General features: G+C 42.8%; 1 protein-coding gene across 3 annotated transcripts in view; it reads right to left on the reverse strand.

Moving 5' to 3' along the window:
• Positions 1-23,990, reverse strand: part of MYZAP (myocardial zonula adherens protein) — a 476,299-nt gene that overhangs the window by 129,183 nt on the left and 323,126 nt on the right. For all 3 annotated transcript variants that reach the window (XM_085644097.1, XM_085644095.1, XM_085644096.1), the window contains exon 11: positions 8,433-8,538. In XM_085644097.1, coding sequence (XP_085500223.1) covers positions 8,433-8,538 — 106 coding nt within the window. The remainder of the gene's footprint in view (positions 1-8,432; positions 8,539-23,990) is intronic.

Raw genomic sequence — 23,990 nt, forward strand, 5'->3', positions numbered from 1 at the left:
TGTGGCAGCCCGGGATGAGACAGCTTCCCGGCGCACACAGCCGCTCCTGAGCACTTCACAGGTCTTTAAAAGACCATTTGTATGTTAATGAGGCCTCGCTGTTGTTTCACCCCTTCTAAGAGCCCCTGCAGCGCCACTCTGCCTATGGCTTAAAAGATTTCCCCCCCCCCGAAATTTTTCCTTAGCCCCCCCCCGAAACTTGGCTCTAGCTGCGCCTCTGGTACAGGCGCACGTTTTCTCCGGCTCTCTCAACACAGGAACATGAGCGGAGCGGTTTAAAAGCCACCCTCTGTCTTGCCTTTCCCAGGCAGCACAGCAGGATGTAATGAGGGGGCGACTCCATGTCCCATCAGCCCAAGCCAGACTCAATAGCAGCCCGCCCCTGGGTCTCATCACACATGTGTATATGTAATATTTACTCACTCACTCATTATTTCCATGCTCTGGCACTTTGTCCTTAATTGCACCAGACATACAGAAAGTAATGACTCAGGAGTCCACTTGCCATCAGTACGATTTTGTAGCTTTTAACCGTTTCTATACCGGTGACATCTGCTTCATTCTCATCTGCGTCGCGCGAGCTCGTTGGTAGCATTAAGGACAATTATTGAAGGAGTCTGGTGTTTAGCGTGTGCTTTTGTATTTTTCACTGCGCGTTCTATAATCATGTAATGGTTTCAATTAACTGTATCATAAAGAATAAATACAAGTGCTATGAAATATATACATATGGGAAAGTGACCTTAAATATTTTTGGTGCAGTCCTTTTGAAACCGTGATCCGGCCCGACCAAAACAGTCCTATTTCTATGTCGGTGGCCGTCCAGGTTGTTTCATTCTGAAAATCCGGTCACCGCATGCTAAATGCTCATTATGTGGGGTGCAAAGCTGCCCCTGCCATCTCTGCCAATGACAGTGCCAGCACAATTACTAGCAAGCCCCCAGAGCTATAAGAATGGCATGGGCGGCAGGTATTGGCCATTATTAATGTATATTGAATTAATAAACAACAGTTGTAAATAAGAGAGACCGCGCCACCAGGCGACTGACTCTCATAAGCATCGGTGTTGACAATTAAAAGCTGGTGTTGAGCACACAAACCACCGGCTCAAATTAAGCACTCTAGGTCCTGCGGGACTTGCAAGCCCAGGGGTGAGGGCAGGGAGGTAGCTTGATGGAGAGAAGAGGCGGTGGGCTGGTACAAAGTGTGGACTTGGAGCTACGGTGGCAGTCAGGGGGCTTGCCAGATGAAGAGGTTGATGGCCCTCTAGGAAGGGCTCTGGTCAGTAAAACGGCAAGGCGGGTGTGCAGCGTGTGTGAGCTTGTAGCTCTGAAACATAAAGCGCCCCTCTTGTGCAGTGACCGCCTGTGGTGACTTGCGCAGTTTGGCCCATCATGTGTCTTAGCCCCGGCTCTGGCTCCGCCTCCCGGAAGCGGTCCAAGGTTGTGTGCGGCTGTGCAGCCGAGGATCCCAGGATGCGGCGGCTGCTGTTTGCCTTCAGAGCTTGACAAACACTGAGCACTTTTCCCTCTCGAAGTCTGCAAACTCGTCCATGTGATGTGTTTAAGGGGAAGGAGGGGGGGGGGGGCATGGGCCATCGCCCAGGTGGCAGCGAGCCCGGCTCTCACTGCAGGGTGAGAACAAGGAATAGGGAATGTAAATGATTGGGGGAGGGGGCTGCAATTATAAAAGGTGCACGGTAAATTTGACAGCAACATTCCATCTAGAAAGTATGTGCATGCATAATTTTTCAAAAAAAGTTTAATAAAAATAGACCAGTCATGCTATTATTAAACCATTGAGGGTAAAGATAGTAATAAAACGTAGCAAGTGCCCTGTGCCAATGGCATTCCAGTGAGAGTACCTGAGTCACTGGCCCTGAAAAAGTTTTTGGAACCCTGACACACACACACACACTGACACTTTGAGGTGCCTGTGAAGTCATCCCGCACCATGCTTTTAAATATTGAATCGAGAGTCTCCCTAGTGTCAACCATCTCGCTTTAGAGCGCAGTGCTAGAGGGGAATGAAGGCAGATCGAAAATCCAATAAAACAAGCAGGAAGTGGAATAAGGGAGGGGGTGGCAAATGGTGTGCACTTTCGCGGCCGCTTTGATGTTCTCAGTGGCCGCGCGGCTCACTGAGAACATCAAAGCGGCCGCAAAATGATCACACAAGGCTGCCAAATGGTGCGCGCGCCCGGCGCACATGCACTGTAGTTGGCGGCCTGAAAGCACTGGTTTGCACTTCCAAATCCCCCTTTTACAAAAGCTCTCGCGAGAGCAGCGCTAAAACGCTGGCTCAGGCGAGACCTAAAAAGGGTTGACCTGTAGACACCTCCAAAACACTAACAACCAAACTTTAATGCACCAAGCCCTGTTGATATGCTGCAAGTCCTCGAGAAGAATCTCCCTTATGTACCGGAAGCTAATAAGAATTGAAGTGTATCTGCACAAAAAGCACCATTGCCAGGATTTTTATTTGTGCAAGTTCCTAGTTTTCTTCTTTCCAGATGCGAGATGCATGTGCAGACAATACATAGAGCTGCAACAAATGCATTCCTATTTAAGTTAATGAGGGTTATTTGTGTGGTTAACAGATTGAAGCACTAGTGCTAATTCTCACTAGCTGTGCATTCATATTTCTTGATATGTAATACATGATCTAATAGTTGCAAAGAGATATGTATATTACAAATATGGGGATCATATCTACCTCCGACAGGGATACTTAGATCAGCTGCGCATTTAAACATTATTTGGTGAAATATGAAGTGTTTTATGGTTACCGTATAAAAAATTCACAAGTTTGCAACCATTGCTAAACATGGGGTTTATACCAGAAGTACTGTAAACCAAGACTCATATTTAATTTACCGGAGCATAGAGTTGACTCACATGTAAAATAGTTGGTAGATGGCCTGTCTATTGAATTCAGTGAGGCCTTGATATAATTGAAAACAGAATTGTTAGAAATTAACATATTTTCCGCGGTGTACCTGAAGATTTCTACCTTCACTGTTTTTGCTGGCTGTAGAACTCTGAGCACTTTAACCGCTGTTAACCAGGTGTAAAGTGCAGTTGCTCCCCCTTTCAGCTTGATGAGGCTGGCAAAGCCCGGATTGTCTTAATTAACTTACCTAAAAGTACTTAGTACTAAAGGGTACAGAGGGCTGGTAGGTTAAAGGGCACAAGTGGATTGCAGCACCTATTGTGCAATCAGCGACAGTGTAATTATGACTCCAGGCCTACCATGTGTAGCCTGATAATGCAGTTTTAAAGTGTCAAATGTCTTTTGACAGACCTAAAACATTCTTTTAAATATTACTCAGTCACTCCTTAGTAGACCTTACTGCACATAAGGCAGGGTGCATCGTACTTAAATGAAGGACATGTAAAAGTTTAATCTTAAGCATGTCTTTACGGTCACAAGGCCCCAAAAGCTATTTTCACTTTACTAGGATTGGTGGTTTCATAGGAAAGCACTATGATACAATATTACATTTAACAATGTTATCTGCAGCTAGAAAACAGCTGCAAGTTTTATTCGTGGACCTTTTGAAATATTTATTACAAGCCCAATTCACTTGTAAAGTTGAATCTGTAATAGACATTTTTTCAAACTTTTAGAAAGTTACCTTTTTCCTTCATGAGCTCCAACTGTCATCCAGGAGCTGAATAGCCCCCGTTATAGGATGTGAACTTGCTCCCAAAACTGGTACAGAGTCCTTGGGTGTGGGGAGGTATTCTGTTCCCCTGGCAGGATGACCATCTGGGTTATGCCCAGGAAGTTGATTACATTCCAAGAGGTCTATTCTGACACAGGCTGACACCGAGGCAGGGCCATCCTTTGTTTCCTCAGTCAGGCAAACACCAATCCCAGTTGGAGTGTAGCTGCCCCAGAACTGGTTTAGAGTGAGCACTAAGGAAGAGTTGCTTGTTTCCTTGGTCACACCTCTGATGTGGGCAGACAGTCTTGGTAGAGGGTTTCACCATCTTGGATTTAGGCATAGAGGGGAATTGTGGAATTGTTTGCAGGACGACATAGAACTTTCTAAAAAAAAAGTGGTATGCAATTGGTGAGGCCCGGGGCTAGGAGTCACCTACACACAGAGGCTGGTGCTAGGACTAATCCGTGGAAGCCCAGAAGAGGACTGCTGTCTGTGTCCTGATAAGAGCCTAGAACACTGTACTTGTTCTCTTTCTTGTACCCAGAAAAAAGGAAATGTATCCAAGGGTCTTAATGCTGACCTCTCGTTTAAACTACAGGTTGCAAACAGGTTACAAGAGGCCTTTCCCGCAACTTCCCAGCTGACCAGTTTCAACTGGATCTGCCCAGCACACTTGTGCTGGCCTCTGCTTGGGGAGAGTCTCGTCACCCAAGTTCTATCCCCAAGGTCCTGGACCCTTGACTGGTGTTAAACTGTACTTTTCCGGAAAGCTTGGACATCCAAGATCTTCAGAGGATCAGGACCAACCTACGAAGCCCATCAGATGAAGGTGCTTTGCCCTTGGGCCAAAGGTTTAGGTTGCTTCACTCTGAGCTTTGCTGCAGCAGTAAATACAATTCAGCAGGACATCACAGGAAAGGTATCTCCCATCCTGGAGCCCTCTTTGTCTACAGACTGCAGACCTGCCCCGCTGGAAGAATCAGAACTTTAAAAAGGTTCCAAAGCTATTTGGCTGGCAAGTGACCTTATCTGGGCATGACATTCAAATTTCTACCGCTCACTGCTTTCCCACTAAAGGTCTGTTGCTTCACTGAGACCTCACCCAGTGGCTTTCCGATGACGTGGAGCCACCTTTGGATAAAGCATGCTCCTTTGCCTAGCTGAGGATTTTTGAGTTCTATTTGCTTATATGCACCTGCGGCATCAGAATAACGCAGCCTATTGAAAGGCAACTAGAGGTCAGCCTCAACCAAAAGTGCCACCTCTTGTTGGCCCAGGCGAGTATAAATGGCCACCGTAACAGCACCCAACACAACACACTCCCCGTATTTCTTCCTCCACCGCAGAAGGTATTTTTTTTTAAAGTTTTGTTGCAGAGATTGCCGTGATGCACAGGTCAAATAAATAAGGAGTGTACATCTTTAAAAAATCCCAATTCAAGATTACCTAAATGGGGTAAAGTGTTCAATGAAAAGAAAGGCAAAATCTGTCTGGCACTTCTGAACATTAGACATTTTGACTATCTTCACAAAATTGACCATTGAAATTTACTAAGGAGTGTTGGACTAGCATCAAGACTATTACTCAGATTAATATCTGGTAGCCTGAACAGCCATGTGGGGTATTTCAAATGATAATACTGTTTCAGTAAGAACACTTTCAAAAAGATTTAACGACCACCTATGTTTTAAAGACTATGCAAGATTAAAATTTCCGGAAAAAAGTAACATTGCTGTACGGTACGGAGTCCATAGCTTAGCTAGATCCCTTTCATTTTATTAGTTTATCATCAACATTAATAGCATTTTGACTCACAAGTGTGGATAAGATCAGTTTGGGCTGCCAAGACCCATTTACATTCAGGTACTAATATAATCCCACCTCTTATTGAAGTAAATTTGCAGAGGTTGTTAGGTTGCCTGAAGGCATTCTTATTCCTTGAAACACATAATTCAAAACACCTTCATTCAAACAACACATATCCATTGGCCAGAGGGCATGCCCGAAGCAAAGACACTTAAAAGAGTAACAAATCATATTTACTAATAACTTTAGTCAGAAAATCAGAGATAATTATTATTTCATACAAAGGGACATTCCAAATCAAGAAACCACCGACTATCTAGCATTTCCCGTTACACTAATGGGAAGCATAGGAATCATAATGGAAATTCAACTTTGCTGTTCATGAGCTATAGGGCCTGGGGAAAGGTTAAGGCATGTATCAAACATATCGTTATTAACACATACAAAAATTCTTTCACCAGAATAAATATTTTGACTCGCAACATCCATCCTTCGATGATTGTTACAAAGCCAAGGAGGCCCCATGATTTCCAAATGTGTGGGTACAATACTGCCATGGTTTTTGGAATACTAGAATTTTCATTTGGAGCACTATTTGCATTTACTGGTCAATCATGCATCCCAATTCCTGTAACTCTTCTTACTTAACTACTGATGCCACCTTAATTGAATGGATTTGATCTTGCGTTTATTTCCAACCATCAAGCCATCTGAATCCTATAAGAGACCCATCATTTGAGCTAATTCCTTTTTGGGGGTACTGAAATTTGGAACGTCAATTTTGATTTAATGGCTGTAATTTAGAATTAAGCTACCCTTTTAATTGTTGTGTTTTGAAGGGTAAAATGTCTGTTGAAACAACCCGATGCCATTTTTGTGTCGCTTTCCTTCGACAAAAAAATCTCGTCCATTGGAACAGTCTATACATTGTTTTTTTTGGATTCGTAGATACAGCAGAACAGGACAAGGAGGCTGTTTTAGTAACTAGGACACTAGGCTCAGCACCGCAGAGCACATTCAGGGCCGCTGACCTACAGCTCCCCAGGGGTCAGTCTGTACCCAAATGGTTTCACTGAAGGCTGCAAAAATGGATCAAAATAAGTTCTATCCAGAGAGTATGAAACCAGAGTGGACAGGAGCAAAACAACAACCAAGATACCAGACCAGTTCCCATCTTGTTCCTCGAAGCTCACCTCAATTTGCTGGTGAGTTTCCAGTGAGGTCCTATCCAGGTAGCTAAACTCCCGTACCTCTCCATAGGAGTATGGGAGGCAATGTGGGTGTGGAGAGGGATGATACAATCCCTCACCCCAAACCATGGCTCAACTTAAGCTCAGCTCCATCATCCACCCAGCTCTACATTGGCCGCCTAACTCCACTGAGACCACCTGCACTTGCAACTCTTGTTTGCACATGGCTCCTCTGATCACTCCAACACTAACTTGGGTACAAGACTCCACTGAAATCACTTGCACCTGAAGTTCCTCCTTGTGCACAGCTCCTCTGCTCTATACAGATGAGTATAGAATAATTTAAGAGGGATTTGTGAAATGTACTAAGCCTCCCATGGAGTTCTTGTTTCCCGGTAAAGTAAATCATGGGAAATAGTTACTGCAGTGCAGCTATCTTTGTGGGCTTAACCGCAAGTGGTAAGGGAATTGCTTTCCAGACGTTTGCTGTTGTGGGACCATTTGTGTTCCCATTAAAGTACTGTTCATCTGAAGATGCATATTTACATATCAAATATGAACTCACTGTTGGACTATATGAATGAATTCTAGACACTTGGCTACATTATCAGTGAGTGAGTTCTGAGTTTCTACAGCATTTTTGCAGACCGTAATATTATCTTTGAGGGGGTGTTAATATAGAAACTTCCATGTGGGTTTAACCTAAAAGCACCAATGGATAGAAACGGGGTAGCAGCATTACTACTCCTCAACCTCTCAGCAGTTTTCAGCACTGTACACAATGAACCACTAATAGACAGATTAAACGTAAGGGGAATTGAAGTAAACCTGCTCAACAAATGAGACAGAAAAAGGCCACAAGAAACTCATTCTCAACAAGCCATAGCAGAAACAATTTGAAGGACACCAATCACTCAACATAGGCACAGGTTCATAACAAAAGCATAGCCATTCATGATTGTAATGTCACACAAATACAAATACATTCTTATGGCCATCTAGAAATTATAAAATCGTAATTGCATAATTTTCCATCCTGCGCGACACCTGTATGTCACTTGCAAATGCGGTCCTGATAGTATGCAATTGAACTACAGAAAAAGCGTGAATTCTTTCTTCCTAGATGACAGTTTTGCGGGCCAACCAAACATAATTCTATGCAACACATTTAAACTTTCATACTCCGACTAAATGGCACATTGTGTTATTTTATAAAAAAAAAATTCTATTTCAAAATAATGTAACAGAAACTAGTACACAAATGGAATAACAACACTTAAATAGTTTTACAGACTACGATCATTTTTTTCATGGTTCTGCAGAGAGCTCTCTAACATTACCTTCTTCAACTGGGGTCTTGAAATACCACATAGAGACATAAGATCATCAATTCAATAGTTTTTGATCAAAGAGACCAAACTCTGACTGGTACAGTAAGGGAAGTCTGCTATTGTGTATATGTGACAGATAATTACACTAAAAGGGCTTGTAGTAACTTTCTGACAGAGTCTGATGTGTACAAATTTGAAATGGAAAAATAATGCACAGGTGACACACTCACTCTTTATTTCTTATATGGTTATCTTGGTCAGGAATTTACATTGTCTGATTTTGTTTTTACTATTTCACCAGAAGGGTAGCAAGCAATGTTGAAAATAAACTGTGGATATGTATTTTCTTATCCACACTTCTATCAAGGAGTAAATACTGAGCAAAATAATACAGCTTTAAACTTGAAAAATATATTTTTTTTATTTAGATCTCACCTCTTCAACCATATATTTCACCTTCTTCTGCTGACAGTTGACCATGTCGTCTAAGTGTTTAATTCGCTCTCTTAGGCTTCCTGCTGCTTCCTCTAGGTGCTGCGATCTAATGCAAGAATACAGAGGCATTCATATTATTTGACATACAGAAGGAAACAATCAAATTCTAGACATGTATTAAATTAACAAAAGCAAATTAGATATTATATAATGATATGTAGATGTGTATATAAGCTCAGTATATATTGATAATCAAGGCAGCCTGATTCCTAATATGTGCTCGAATCTTCCATCAAATTATCAGGATCTAGGCAGCACTTTGACTGTGAGGGTGAAAAGTTGCTAACATTAATCCAAAAGCTACTGGGACTGCATTCTCAATTGACAGCATACTTCTCCAAGTTGACAGCAGGAGGGTGGGAGCACACTGCTTCACATCCCAGCACTAGTTTTGCCAAAATGCTTCATGATAAATGCACTTACTTCAGAAGTAGTCCTTAATCATGCAGTGATGTGAAGCAGTATGCTCCCACCCTCCTCCTGTTTGAAAAGGTGCCCCTGAACTACTGAGATGACGAGCTTCTGTTGTTACACCTGCAGCCAGTGAGCGGTGCAGACACCTGAGAAGACTTTGGGTAACATTTCCAGCATCCCCAAAACGACTTGTTGCTCTCTACTGATGAAGGAATGAATCTAGAAACATGTGCCTAGAGTTACACAGCACAGGCTGCACCAACAAAGGTGAAACATGTAAGACTTCGACTGAAGAGTGCTAGTGCACTTCATTTACCATGATGCATTAGGGCACACCGAGTGCTGGGATGTGAGGCAGTGTGTTCCCATCCTCCTTCTCCAAGTTGCATACAGACAGGACTTGCAGTGAGATGTTACTCTGGCAAACTTGATTTCCAGACGGATTACTCGCATTCACTTAAGCTCAGAACTTCCTTTTAAGAAGCCAGAAGAACAGAATAGCATGTGGAGTGGTGACTGTCTTGTCGAGCAACAAAGAACAATTCTATGCTTTCATGCAATGTCACCATCTATATGATTAAATAAAAATGAGTTTTTGGGGTCTAGTCTAACAGAGGTTCAAACTGAAACCAGCTGTGGCTATGACTATGAACACTGTATATACTGACTCTTCATGAAGGTTGTGAAAAATGCAACGAAAATATATAAGAAGTAATATTTCAAATTTTCAGCTGCTCATCTACAATACTGAGCCTAAGAAGAAGGACTACAAAATGGCAGTGTGTGTAATAATGTAAAGAGAGAAAGATTTCTGTTAAGAACCTAACAGTCGTAAATAGTGTTGTGAATAAGCCAATAGCACTTCTAAAAAGGATAGCTTTGATGTTCAGCCTTACTCTACTAAATATCTTCTCTTTCTACTTTACAAACAGTCCAGCAGAGTAAATAGCAGTGCAGGTTTCTACTCGATTACCAATGACAATGGAGCATTAACAAATTCTAACACAGAGCTATAGATCTATTTAAAGCTTGACTTACTCATGTAGTAAGAGATTATCTTTTATTCTGAAAACCATCTTTACTGCCTTTTGGCTCTCTAATAATTTTGATGGTGTGTTGGTGTTAGAAGCACCAAAACGGTGAATTCCTTCTGAAGCAGATAACGAATGTACTTTGTGATGGATAAATAGGAAAAGGATAGGAGAGTGACGATTGAGCCAGCAAATGGGAAGCCTATGAGCAGGGCAGAAGACCACAAAGTATATACAAAGTATACACAACATGTCTCTTTGAGACAGCACATGCACTGTCTAGTCAGGACCTAAAAACATAAGGAGTAAAAACCTGTGCAAATGCAATTCTTTGCAGTCCTTTTTTAACAATTCACACAGATAAGACATTAACAGGCATGTTCTGTTATCTGTTGAAAGCAAATTTATTTTTAAAATGCCTGCACTCTTGTCATTAATGGTGATGAATGACTGAACTTCGTACAAATTAAAAAGTACCACGCAAGGAACTATCAAGTACCTTACCAGGTGCCTGTCTACACCTTCCCTTTCAAAGCTGCTGAGACACAGTCGGGTTCACATCTTAGTGCAGTGATAAAAAAAAATGTGTTCTGAGACTTATCAAATTTTAATATTTAACAGCACACTGTGCTTGGCTCACATCTGCTTCTTTTAAACTACAAGACAACGAGTATAAAAAAGTCCATGTCTATGAAAGACGTATCGACTTCACCTAAGTGAATGATTACACATACACCCACATCTGCACAAGCTGCTTAATTAGTATTAGTAGTAGTAGTACATTTATTTCTAAGGTGCACGATTACCTAGAAAAGATGTTCGAGCACTAAAACTTAAGCTACTAAACCCTAACAGTACTGCAACACTAGTCATCAATGACACTCCCTGCCAGCAATTAGATAGTAAACAGCCAGGTTTTAATTGACTTTCTGAACTTGCTGAGGTACTAAGACTTTCGTAGAGAAGTTGGCAAACTGTTCCATGGGCATGCCGATTGAACATAAAATGCTATGCCCCTTACCCAAGCAAGTCTGTATACTGTGTTAGAAGGCTAGCTTCAATCAATCACCACAGGCGGCCAGGGCCGTCCGTACCTTCAAAACTGACTCTGCAGATAGACAAGCCCATCTTGTGAAAAGCCCTGTACACAATACAAAGAAATTTACAAAGAACCCTCTTAACTACTGGTAACCAGTCCAATTTCTTTAGCGCTAATGAAGTCGATGGAGTCAGTGGAAGTGACAAGGCCAAGCGGGTCACAGAATTCTGTATACGTGCCAAAACTTTTCATCAACTGATCTAAGGCACCCAGAAACAATCAACTGCCGTAGTCAAAAACACTCAATATAGAAGGCTGAACAACCAAAGAGCTATATTACCCCAGAAGAAGAGGTAAGAGCTTAGATGATAACTTGTTTACTTAAGCAGTCAAAGATCGATCGCTATCAAAGAAGATGGCAAGATTCCTGACCTCCAAAGAGGCCGCCTGTGGAAAATTGGAGTGAGGAGGCCAAAAGTTTCCCGGCAGTGCCCGTGTAATGTTATTAGCAGCACGATGAAGCACCTCAGTTTTATACTCATTGCATTTCAGGGAATTCAAAGTCAACCATTTAGTGACTGCCTGCATACATTGATGGAACCTATCATACAGTGCAGGTGTCTTTGGATCAAGAGGTGTCATTAGTTGGGTGTTATATGCATAATTCATAAAGACTGCACCTAGATGATAGGGTAGCTTTGCCAACAGGCGTAAGAAGAAAAAAAGGGGCTCAATGCGGAGTCCCAAGGGACTCCTGCATTGTGTGTATAAGTTCTGAATGATATAGTGGAAGATGGATCGAATGAATTCTTCAAGTCAGATAAAACGCACACCATCTCAGAGCTATACCCTTTATACGGATTTCAGATAATCTCAAAATCAGTATCTTGTGAGAAATCGTATCGAGCACGACCGATAGATCCAATAATAACAGGGCTACAAAGTTCTCCTAGTCAACTGCCATCCTCAGATCGTACAACACTGAGACCAATGCAGTTTCATACCATTCATTGGAAGAAAGCCTGACCGGACAGGATCCAGCAGCTCTTTACTCTCACGACAGCCTACAAGAGTTGAGAGTTCCGATGCTTCTCTAAGATCTCCACTGGAAATAGGAGCAGTGATATGGGCCGACAGTTACTGAGGATGTTGCGGTCCTCTCACAAGCTTTTTTCATGCGACTACCCCTAAAGACAAAGAAGCATTACAAACAAGGCGTAAAACTTGAGACAGAGTGCCGACTAGAGAAGGCCACACTCTAAGTGGCAATAATTTGCAGAAATTAATCTTTGCATGTTATGGCCTTGCTCCAAATGTAGAGGAAACACGTGACTGTGCTTTCTGTCTCACAGGAAAATCAGAGGAGTGTGTCTATTCTCCTTACAACAAGCACTAACTAAGTCAATAGGCCTGTCCTTGGCAAGATGCTGCAATGGTTACATCTTTATTTTTTATTGTAAGCTTATACCACAAATATTAAAAAGAAAAAAAAAACGTACTGCCATCTAAACGTGGCCACAAACTGCATTTAATAAAAAAAGGTGAAAATAGCCATCATATAGGATACATTAGCTCAAAGAAACCTTATGTTGACTGAATTAGTGTAACATGTACACCGTTTAAACACATGGGGAAGACTAAAAAAAATACATAAGAAAAAAATGGAAAGAAAAAAAATATATCGGCAAAATAAAAAATTGTTCCACCAGTACTGCCATCGAGTGCACGTCTTTGCAGGTGTATGTGCACGTGACCAGCCAATTCCTCACTTAAAGGCTAAAGAGAGCTGACACATTGTTAAGTGGTGGCAGCAAAATGTGAAGGGCAGTTGTACAGATGATTGCCAGAAGAGAGAGAGCCTAACTGAATGCCCCTTTTTTCAATTGTATAGGTTTGTATTTTCCATTTTTCTTTTTACTACATGAGAATGGCGAGATATGTCAAGGTGTATGTAGACCGCCCTTAAAACAGTACTACAGTTGATTGGGCATGGCTTGACTGCTCAGATGTCTGAAATGTTCGTAGTTGCCAATTCTTTATATAAAGTGTTCACCTAGAGGAGTATTTCTATCATGCCTCATTATATTGTCTGTGGTCATTCTGCTTCCCATGGGGTGTTTCATTGCACTGCAGGAGGGTCTATTTAACAGCTCAATAGTATCTTGATGGATAATAATACATTAAATTATTTGGGTCTGATTACAAGTGGGCCCTGCTTGATGCGATAATTACTGCATTAGATAAAAGTCCGGCACTCCGGTGTTTGAAATTTATCGGATGTCATAATTCTATGTGCCGAGTTTCTGGGGGATACCATTTGGATTTTAGAGTTTACTATACAAAAATCTGTATTTCCCGATAAATAAATGGTATTTTGACCTTCTTTTATTCTGGCAGACATGACCTGCTAAAAGTTAACAAAGAGGGGGATATTTATCATACAAAAATCTGTATTTCCCGATAAATAAATGGTATTTTGACCTTCTTTTATTCTGGCAGACATGACCTGCTAAAAGTTAACAAAGAGGGGGATATTTATCGCACCGGGTTGATAGACATTGCATCACTTGTACCATGCAAGTGAGATCCCTGTCCAAACCAGTGTATTAACAGATCCTAATTTGAAGGGCCCTCGTAATCATGTGTTCTTTTTGTTTTTTCCCCCAAGTAGCAGGCTGTTTTCAATCTTTTATTGTAAGCTTATACCACAAATATTAAAAAGAAAAGAAAACGTACTGCCATCTAAACGTGGCCACAAACTGCATTTAATAAAAAAAAAGGTGAAAATAGCCATCATATAGGATACATTAGCTCAAAGAAACCTTATGTTGACTGAATTAGTGTAACATGTACACCGTTTAAACACATGGGGAAGACTAAAAAAAAATACATAAGAAAAAATAGAAAGAAAAAAAATATATCGGCAAAGTAAAAAATTGTTCCACCAGTACTGCCATCGAGTGCACGTCTTTGCAGGTGTATGCGCACGTGACCAGCCAATTGCTCACTTAAAGGCTAAAGAGAGCTGAATATGTGTTCTTTTTGTTTTTTTCCCAAGTAGCAGGCGGTTTTCAATCTTAGTCAGGACGCTAATGCAAGCAGACCTAGAAGCCGATGCTTGATTTTAGACTACAGCAGGCATTCATTTAGTCAAAATACAAGCTAAAGCGATTATTATTATTTTTTGTATATATATGTAAAAAAATTGAAAAACCAAGATTTGAGATCCTTATAGTCAAGCTATCTGCCTTGAAGCTCCATACGGTGCCGGTTTTAATTCTTAAAACATCCTAACCCAACAGCCTTTGCGCATTTGTATCTGGTTCACTGTGCGGCGCATACCATTGCATGAGGTCTCAACATAAACGCCCAGGAATTCCATTCGTCTATTCCTCTTGTTTCTAAAATACGTTTCAAATAGCCTTTATATGCACAGAACAGTTAATCCTGACATCCCTCGGGGCTCGCAGCTATGGCAAAGCATGAATAGACAAAGCAAGGCCTCTGATCAATAAATCACTGGGCAGAGTTCACGGTTCGCACAAAAGAGTTTCTAATGGTTTTCAATGATTCCTTTGTGATTTCCGATAAAAAGGCCTACACGGTTTTGAAGAAATTGGAAAAATGCCCAGCGGAGTCTTTACTTTAAGAAACAAGTATTGAAAAGGGTACTTTGCAGACAATCTTAAGTGATTGGGGCCCCCTCCATGGCGGCGTCAGGGCTTAGTCCATTGTTCCATTGAAATGTACTCCACACCACCCCAGACTGGACCCAGCCATATGCAAATCGGTCTTGACCCTGCTCCCCATGAGAACATACTGCCAATCCAGGTCCTCCATGGACCAGAAACAAGCATCCTGGAACCAGTTAAGAGGTATCACCCCTCATCAGCCAGACTAGCTTAAATCCGGTAGCAAAGCGAGCACGGGACCCACATCTGGGGCTACCCTTCTTACTTGGGGCGACAAATGCAAAAAAAAAAAAAACAGATGATGGACGGATGGGTATAAGGCTAGGTCAAAACTGGGATGGCATGGTGAGCATATGGCTGGGATCGATTCTTGTTTCCATTCCAGGGAGGACCTGGCCTGGCATATCGGGCTGGGCTGTTCCCATGGGAGAAGGGTCAAGACTGATTTGCATATGGCTGGCTCCAAATTGGGAGGCATGCTGGGTATAAAAACGATGGATTGGGATGCGGCCCGAGCAATTGCCAGTGGCTTAGATCACTTCAAGCATTCCATTCAACACCTAGTTGTTTTTGCATTTGCAGCCCTAACTGAGCCAGGTATGTCCAGAAGTGGGTCCCGGGCTCACTGTGCCACTGTATTCAAACTAGCCTAGATGATATGGGGTCATACACCAAAACCGGTCCCAGGACGCTTGTTTCCGGTCCAGGGAGGACCTGGCCTGGCAGTTCGGAATGGACAGTTCTCATAGGGAGCAGGGTCAAGGCTAATTTGCATATGGCGGGGTCCAAACTGGGGTGGCATAGTGGGTAAAAAAAATGATGGATTGGGATGCGACGCGAGCCTTTGCCAGTGGCTGAGATTAATTCAAGCATTCCATCCATCATCTTGTTGCATTTGCTTGGTTCCATAGAAAGGCTATAAAGTTATGAGACCGCCCTGCCCTGCCCCGTTCAAGAGCCCCGTTTCTCGAGCATTCTCTTCCATGCTCCAATTCTACAAGCCTTCTGTGTCCCAGCTCCCGACCTCAAGTTTTAGTGCATCCTTTCAGGCACCCTTTGTAAAAGACACCTGGTATCACATGTGGTATCAACAGAATGTACATTTGAAATACTTCTCTTTTAGGGGTGAAGCACACACCATTAAACAACTATCAATTAACAAATAGTTAAAGGATTGTATATTATATTTAATGGAGGATGTAGGTCATTTATTTGATTAAAGTAATATCAAGAGGTCTCACCCTGGCAAACATCTCCTGCATTTCCAGGAACCGCCATTAGAGCAGTTCATGAAAATGCATTGCGAGTTTGACAGGCAGTGAAATCTGGCCATTTGTCCGCCCACTCTAAATTGGGCGGGCAGACACATGGGCAAACCTCCAACACTCCTGACATTATAGGGCCATCAGAGATGTATGTAAGCAGCAGAGATGAAGCAGTCTTCACCATCTAAACACTGAAGGTCGGCCTGACTCTAAATGAGGTGGACGGACTTTCAGGTTGACGGAAAGGGTACTGCGTCCCCGTTGCGACAGGATACCCTTATCACTAAAATCTATATCAGGCCCATAGTTTGTTATTGTTTTGTCACCTTTGTGTGAGAGATTCCTCTGGGTTGATTGAGACTTGCAGAATATCACAATACTACCTTTCCTCCTAAGTACACCAAGAGAATCTCTTTTTTTTTTTGTGTGGAGTTTTTGTATAGCGCAAACTAGACCCGAAGGTATCAGAGTGCTTTACATGAGCACCAGTTACGTTACAGACGGACGCATTCATTTTTGTTAGGCACAGGGAGATTAAGTAATTTGCCCAGAATCACAGACTGTTGAGTGTCCCTGCAGAGACTCAAACCCTGTTCGACAGCTCCGAGGTCGACCACCCTAGCCGTTAGGCCACATTCTCTCTGTTGTAATTGAATAAATAGAAGAAAGTGTACTTGAATTATGCAATGGTCTGTGGCCCCCATGTAGAGACAGAAAGGAAATTGGAGATACTTCAATATTTTTAGGGGCAGAAGGGCAAGATGTGTTGGAAACACTTCCATCTGTTTGCTGGGAAGAGTCAAGAGATCTTAACAAGCTTGATATTTCTCTAAAAATTGACACACACTACCTTCCAAAGGGTAGTACAATCCTAGCCAATTACTATTTTGGGAAAGGAGTACAAGGAGAGGGTGAATCAGTCAAGGAATATGTAATGTCCCTCAGGAAACAGGCACATATTGGAACAATTACTGATGAGGACAAGAGACCAATTCTTGTTGCACTGCAACATAGAACAAGCATTTGCAATGCAATCGGTCTCGCCTTGGGGACCTTATATGTATTTAGCTAAGCAGCACATGAGCCTGGGTGCTGAAACATCTATTGTTCTTCAACAGAGGGAAAATAGGTGCCAAACTGTGTGACATGCCAGGTATGGGAACACATGGAGAGACATATTGCCTTTCAGCGGGAAATTGTATAGTCCAAAGCTCTGTTTTTAATATAACATCAGGGCCTTTGGTGGTCATATCACTGAAAATACAAGATTTGAAAAAAATATTATTGTCTACGGGTGCTCGTGGAAGACAAGTTCTATGGACTGGAATCTAGAGAATGCTAAAGTGATTAGCTACAGTTCCTCAGCAGAAAGGATTACACCTGGTAAACAAGCACCCTGGGGCACAAATGTGAATGCAAGGTCAATCAAAAGGACACTCTTTCCCCCAAGCCATCTATTTCTGTCATTTGGCAGTTAGGTGTTTATTTTACCCCCCTTTTAAAAAAATATTTCCACCACATAGCAAATTAGTGAGGAAATATCTCCCTGTTTTGGGGCAATATTCACAAGATCAGAGGAGCGGCGCCCCTGCCACATTTCAGTCGCACACTTCAGAAGTGCTCTTGCAACTCAGAAACTTTTTGAATCAACTGTTCCGGGGCATGTGGGCGGGCAGCAGAATGGCGGAGCCAGTTCCACAGCCGCTAATCCCTTCCTGTTGTGGTTGCAGCACTCAATGGGGCGTGATGCCTCCTCCATGGTCTCCTCTCAGCCCAGGCTGGCTCTGGAGCACAACAGACCAGGGGCTAGCTTGGGGAGCGCCTGGTAACCCCACACAAACACCACTTCACTCCAAGCTGGATAATCTGCCCTTGATCCGCAGTCAGAGGCGGTCAGTTGGCCCTTTGAAGATGGCGATAAGCGCGCGGGGACGTGACAGCAGGAGCTGAAATGCAAACTAGCCGGGCCGTCTCGCCACAGTAAAGTGTATGTGGGCAGATGGGGGCGTTTCACCCCGAAGCATTACCATGCACGGTTCTGAGGAGACCTTTTCTGCCCGTGCCAGGCGTGAGTAGCTCACCCAGGGTCTGGACTTCTTTCCATTCTGGCTCTAAACATGTATTTTAAAGGTAAAACTAAAAAATGTGCCAATGTGCACCTAAACAAGGCTAAGTATGAGCTCCTCACGCACGGGCGCAAGGACACCCGAGGGCTGCCCCGTCAGAACGAATTCTGATAAGGCGGTCTCCTCTTCGGGTCGGATTCACCCTTCTCTGGTCCAAAACTAGGGCACCTCTGATGGAGCAAGGCTTCGTATAAAAAGAGACTTGCTCGTATGCAATCCTCTTGAATAACCTGTAACATTATAATCAACATGTCTGTGAATACTAATTTTTCATTACACTTTGCATATTGTATCTAGGGGAAACTTTTCTATGTGCTTTACTAATAAGTAACCTGAGTGTCTTAAAATAGCCAAAAACGCGGGAATTTCTCTGCGCATGCGTCCACTACATCTACGTAGTATGACGTCTTTTGTCGCTAGGGGGAAATCTTTGCAGCTGCGCAATAGCTTGTAATATGGCTGCTCGAAACCCTCGCATTAACACACATGCTGTGCTGAAACTAACCTATGCAAGTTTTACTAAGCCATTAATGCAAAAGATATATTAAGTAAAGGAGGTTAGAGTAGAAATAAGTGGTATACAGTGAATTCATTTAATTTTGTATTCTAACATGTTCTTCTCTGACTTTATTAATAGCTCGTATTTGGGCCTTGGAGGGTGACCACGTCTCTGTTCCTTGTGGCAACTACGCATGCGCGCCATCTTCTTGTCCTGAGACCAATGAGATCATTGAATGGCTGCCAAACCCTAAGCCCAGCAAGGACATGCGAAGAACAACTTCTGACCCTACAAGAGGAAGAAGATGAAACATTGTATTACAGATTTATCGAACCACATATGAAATGCTTGTGGGAATAAAGCTTGTGGGTATTAAAATTAAGGGTGGGGAATTAGACAATAGAACTAAAGAAAGTTATTGCACTTAGTATGGTGTGATGTCCTCACCCCACTGCTTTGCCCAATCAAATTGAGGGGTGTACATAGAATCGAAACATTTGGGGGAGGATCAGACATTTGAATTGGTATAACGGAGGTAAGTTCTAGTCAGCTAGACACACTTTCCTTGATGCTGATCCTATGCAGAGATGCTGCCCGAAATTGCTGTAATCTGATTGAAGAATCCAACACTAGGGATAGATCGCGGAACAACTGAGGAGGCACATCTAGGAAGGGGTCCGGACGAGCCCGAGCCGGAGAGAGTAGCACCAGAGAGGGGTGTAACGCTAGCATTACACTAGAAGAGATCACCTTCCCGGTTCTGAACCTCTCCTCAGGTACTGTCAAAGATTTTAGAAAATTTTGATCTTAAGCTAGCTGAATATTCTTGCCTGTTGGGGGATTTGGTGTAACAACTTGTATTCTGATTTGAATCACAAAAATTATTAATTCAGATCAACCTTTGAAACTCCTTCGGAGTCTGTGGTTCTTTGAATAAAAGTATTATTTTTATTTCCTCCCTATTCTAATCTACTACTAGATTTTTCGAAACGTACATTTACTTAGGAGACAGGAATGGTAAGAATACCGGTGTAAAGGTTCTCTAAGGTAAATCAAAATTGATGACCAGCAGATATTTGCTAGCTCATTGAATTATTGTTTATGAGCCAAAACTAGTGTTGTGTGTATGTATGTGTAGAGCTGGTAAACTCCGCTGCATCAGTTTTTCTAACCCAAACACTGATTCTGTCTGTAAAATACAAAAGATTGCCTTTCTAATATACTGAGGTAGTCACATTATAAAGAGTGCAAAAGGAAACAGAACCCACATTCTCTCTCGTTTTAAGGGTGTTGTTTCTAGTGCCCCCGTTGCATTCTGGTACATGTTGTTTTGTTTCCCACACCCTATAAGTGCAAAACAAACATTTTGTCCGACATCTCAGACTCGTGTGGATGGCTTTGAAAGAGCCGTTCCCTTGATTTGACACATTCTAAGATCTCTGCCGCTGTTCTGAAACAAACAGGCGCATTTCACTAAACAGGTCTCGAAGCAAAACATGGCAATATTGCTACCTACACTGGCTAGCGTGCTGCGCATCATTACTAGTAAAACAGACTGATGTAAAGACGGTGCATCACGTTATAAACAACACCCATTATGCAACATTGCAAAATGTCTCAAGACCAGCACGGACGGCTTCTGCACGGGGAGTGTGGATCGGCCGGGCCAGACTAAAGATGTCCAATAAACCCCTGCTTATAGGTGCTTGTAATCCACTGTCAGGAAAAGCTCGGCAGTAAGGTGGGGACCAAAAATACCCACACTGCCACCACAGGACAGCTGCTAACTTCAAGAGCACGACATGCAAACCAATGACATTTAAAGTAGGTAAAAAAAAAAACATATCAACAGTGAGAGCCGGCCACCAATATTCATCCTGAAAACCGCACGATAAAGCAGATTCGTACCAATTACGCTGTAACAAAACACTAGGACTCGGAAACCAGCACCACTCTAAAATACATTAGCATTGTAGCATTGTAGTTACCCAAACACATTATACCTTTATGTAAATTGATGTATCCAATGCATTACTCCAGAATTGGTTTTTGTTAAATTTTCAGCCCCTGCACTAAACACAGAGGCACCATTTCCTGCCTTTCAACTCTTTCCCCGACCTTTTTTTAATCGCTTCAAATTTCTTGAAGCACGTTAGGCGCTGCCTGACCCCAATCGTGCTTGAAAAGGTAAATATATGAAAACAAGCCGTGACAGAGAAATCAAAGGCACGCGCGGTAATACAAAAAAAAAAAAAAGTGCTTTCTCCAGGATTCAATTTACGGAATCGTATAATCCCTGGGCATCCATCAGTGCTTCACAAAGCTTCCTTACACGAGTAAGCCTCACTGCGAAGGTTAAAAGATTTTACAACTGCCCATTGCTTGACATAACCGACACATTCTCCTGTTCGCCGTAAACAAAGATCATCAAACGAATGCACCAATTGCCACTAAATTAAAAGCATTGCAAGATCTCACACAATGTCCCCTTGCTTAACAGAACCGACACATTCTCCTGTTCGCCGTAAACAAAGATCATCGAACGAATGCACCGATTGCCAAGCTTTGCAAGATCTCACACAACGTCAGTACTACAGTTTGAAGTTCCGTGATAAACTCAAACAAGCCGCGCCAGAGAAATCAAAGGACTCAAACAAGCCGCGCCAGAGAAATCAAAGGCGGGTGCGATAATTCTAAAAAAAAAAAAAGTGCTTAGCGGCTAATTAAGAGACACGGTCTCCCGCCGCAAGTAAAAGATCAAATACCGGTGGGCGGGGCCAAAAGTCTTTTGCATAATTTGTGACGCCAAACGATGCGCACTAATGAAAACTGCAGGCGGAGCAGAGACACGACTCTGGAATCTGTATTGATTCCAAGAAGCCCTCGCATGGCGAATGCACCACATGCACGCTGCTAACGCCAGGTAAGACCTAAAAGCATATTAAGAACTATGAATCAAAGACCAATCGCCACTTAGTGAAGTGCTCATAGGAGGCTAAGGGGGGCAGAGCACACATGTATTATGTGGGTGTATAAATCATGACAAGTGTTTCCCCTGTCTTAGAAAGTCGTTCTTTTGCCCTATTCACCCCCATTTCTTTGCTAAATGATACTGATGATAACTGACTGATTGTAACCTGGGCTCTGCTAACCAGACCCCGGGACAGTGCTATGTGTAAAACGATATATATAATGGGGTACACCTACAATTGGCAATGGCAGACCCTATAAGTCCCTAGTAGATAATAGGGCCAGGGGGTGCAAGCTAGCTATAAGTCCCTAGTATAGAATACGGCATGGAGGTTTAGAGGCCCAGCAGATTTCCTGCACTACATGTGTGTGCTGATGTGTTCCTGCTGTCCTTTTGAAGGCAGTCCTGCCTAGCAGCCTGTCTTTAAAAGTAAATTCTCACAATTGGTATGGACAGCCCCTATACGTCCCTAGTATATAATAGGGCTAGTGGGTTTATACTACCTATAAGTCCCTAGTATGTAATAGGGCATGGAAGTTTAGAAGCCCAGCATATTTCCTGCACTTGCATGTGTGTACTGCCGAGTGCCTGGAGTCCTTTGTAAGGCAGCCTGGCCTTGCACAGTGTCTTTAAAAGTAAAATTGTGCAAACTCTACTTTTGTGGCGTGGGCACTATAAAAGTGATAACTCACCTTATTTGTACATATTAGGCACCACCGAGGTCTCTCCTAGGTGTCCGAGGGGTGGGGGGGGAGGCCATGTAACTATAATATCGCAATATTTGAAGTAGATACAGCTATTGCTAGGAAAGGAGTTGTTGCAGGGAGTCTGCTCAGGAACAGAACTATGCTTGGGACCATAGAACATCAGCATGTAGAGACTGAGTCACCATACTACACCAGTATCCATGAACCCAAGTCCAACTAGCTATAGTGCCTCACTTGCCCTCCTGACCTTACCAGAGAGACAAGTGACTTGGCACCCCAGAACAAAACACTTTCGACCCTCTCAGGGATCGCGGTAACAGGACACCATTTCGTTCTCTCAATCGATACTTGTTCGCAATATGATAAACAAGAAATACGAAGGAAGTTTATGATATTAATTTAAACTATTGTGCTCGAATATGCAGTATTTGTGCCACAATTAGAAAACAAATGCATACCAAAAATATTGTTAGACTGATTACACAACCATATACCATAAAAGCCCTGTCATATTATAAGACATATTTTTATTACTCACAATAAAGGGAAGGGGGAGAAGGTGCAAACCCTACCTCAACCTCCTCAATAATTAAGTATACCACACAAAGGGTGGAAGAACGGCTTCAATCCACTAGCAATTGCTGAATGTTTTTAAGAAAGCACACACGTTTTTTGAAAACTGCCCTCACCCACAACGAGTTGTGGCATGCTTCATCATCTGGCTGCTACTAACGCCTCTGCGCAAACCAACGCTAGAGGCGGAGCAATAGGGAGGGGTAGACAGAACAACAATGATACAAACAAAAACAAAAGAAGGCTGGATCCTTTAGTGCAGAAAAGATGAATCTTAAAACTGACCCAGGGATATCTCTCTTCGCAGGAACTGTTCTGAACCTAATGAATTTAAGACAGAGGCAGCACACCTAGCAGGTAAATTGGATGAGAGAGGGTATCCGAAACAAATTATCAGGCGAGCTCGTAAACGAGCATGGAACTGCCCTAGAGAGGCACTACTAACAAAAGTAGAGAAACCAACTAATGATAAGATAGTCTGTGTGACGACTTTTAATACTTCTTCCACGGCTATCAAACGTATCATTCTGAAACACTGGCGGATATTGAACTCCAGTGGCCTGAAACTTGAGAAACCCCTCTTTGCCTTTAGGAGGGGCCAAAATCTTAGGGATCAACTAGTACATTCTCGACCACAAAACAGTGCCCGGGGGGTTCCCCGGGTTGGCGGGTTTCTACCACCGGTCACGGGACATACGCAATGTGGATCTTGTGATGTCTGTTCCCTGACCAGAAATACTAAAGAGGTGGACGTGGGCTTAAAATACCCTTGGCAACAGTGAGTACATACCAACTGTAACTCATCAAATGTTATTTACATGATCAGGTGCCCGTGTAACCTCATCTACATTGGGATGACCTGCAGAAAGGTCAAGGTGAGAATCATGGAGCATAGGAGCAACATCAGGTGCTCCAGGACCAACACACGTCTCACTCTACACTATGCGGAGAAGGGGCACACGACACAGGACATATTTTGGACTGTATTGGATAAACCCACTATTAGACCTTCGATAAGGGATCCCTCACAAGTCCTCTTCATACGGGAGCAGAAGTGGGTATATCGTACTAGGAGTCATGAAACGGGACTTAATGACGATATACCGTGGTCTACCCTAGGGAGAAAATAACCCAGGATCAGGAAATAATGCATTGGGTGAACCTATGGCGTAGAGAACATG

This window comes from Triturus cristatus, chromosome 3_1, assembly GCF_964204655.1.
Source record: "Triturus cristatus chromosome 3_1, aTriCri1.1, whole genome shotgun sequence".
NCBI lineage: Eukaryota > Metazoa > Chordata > Amphibia > Caudata > Salamandridae > Triturus > Triturus cristatus.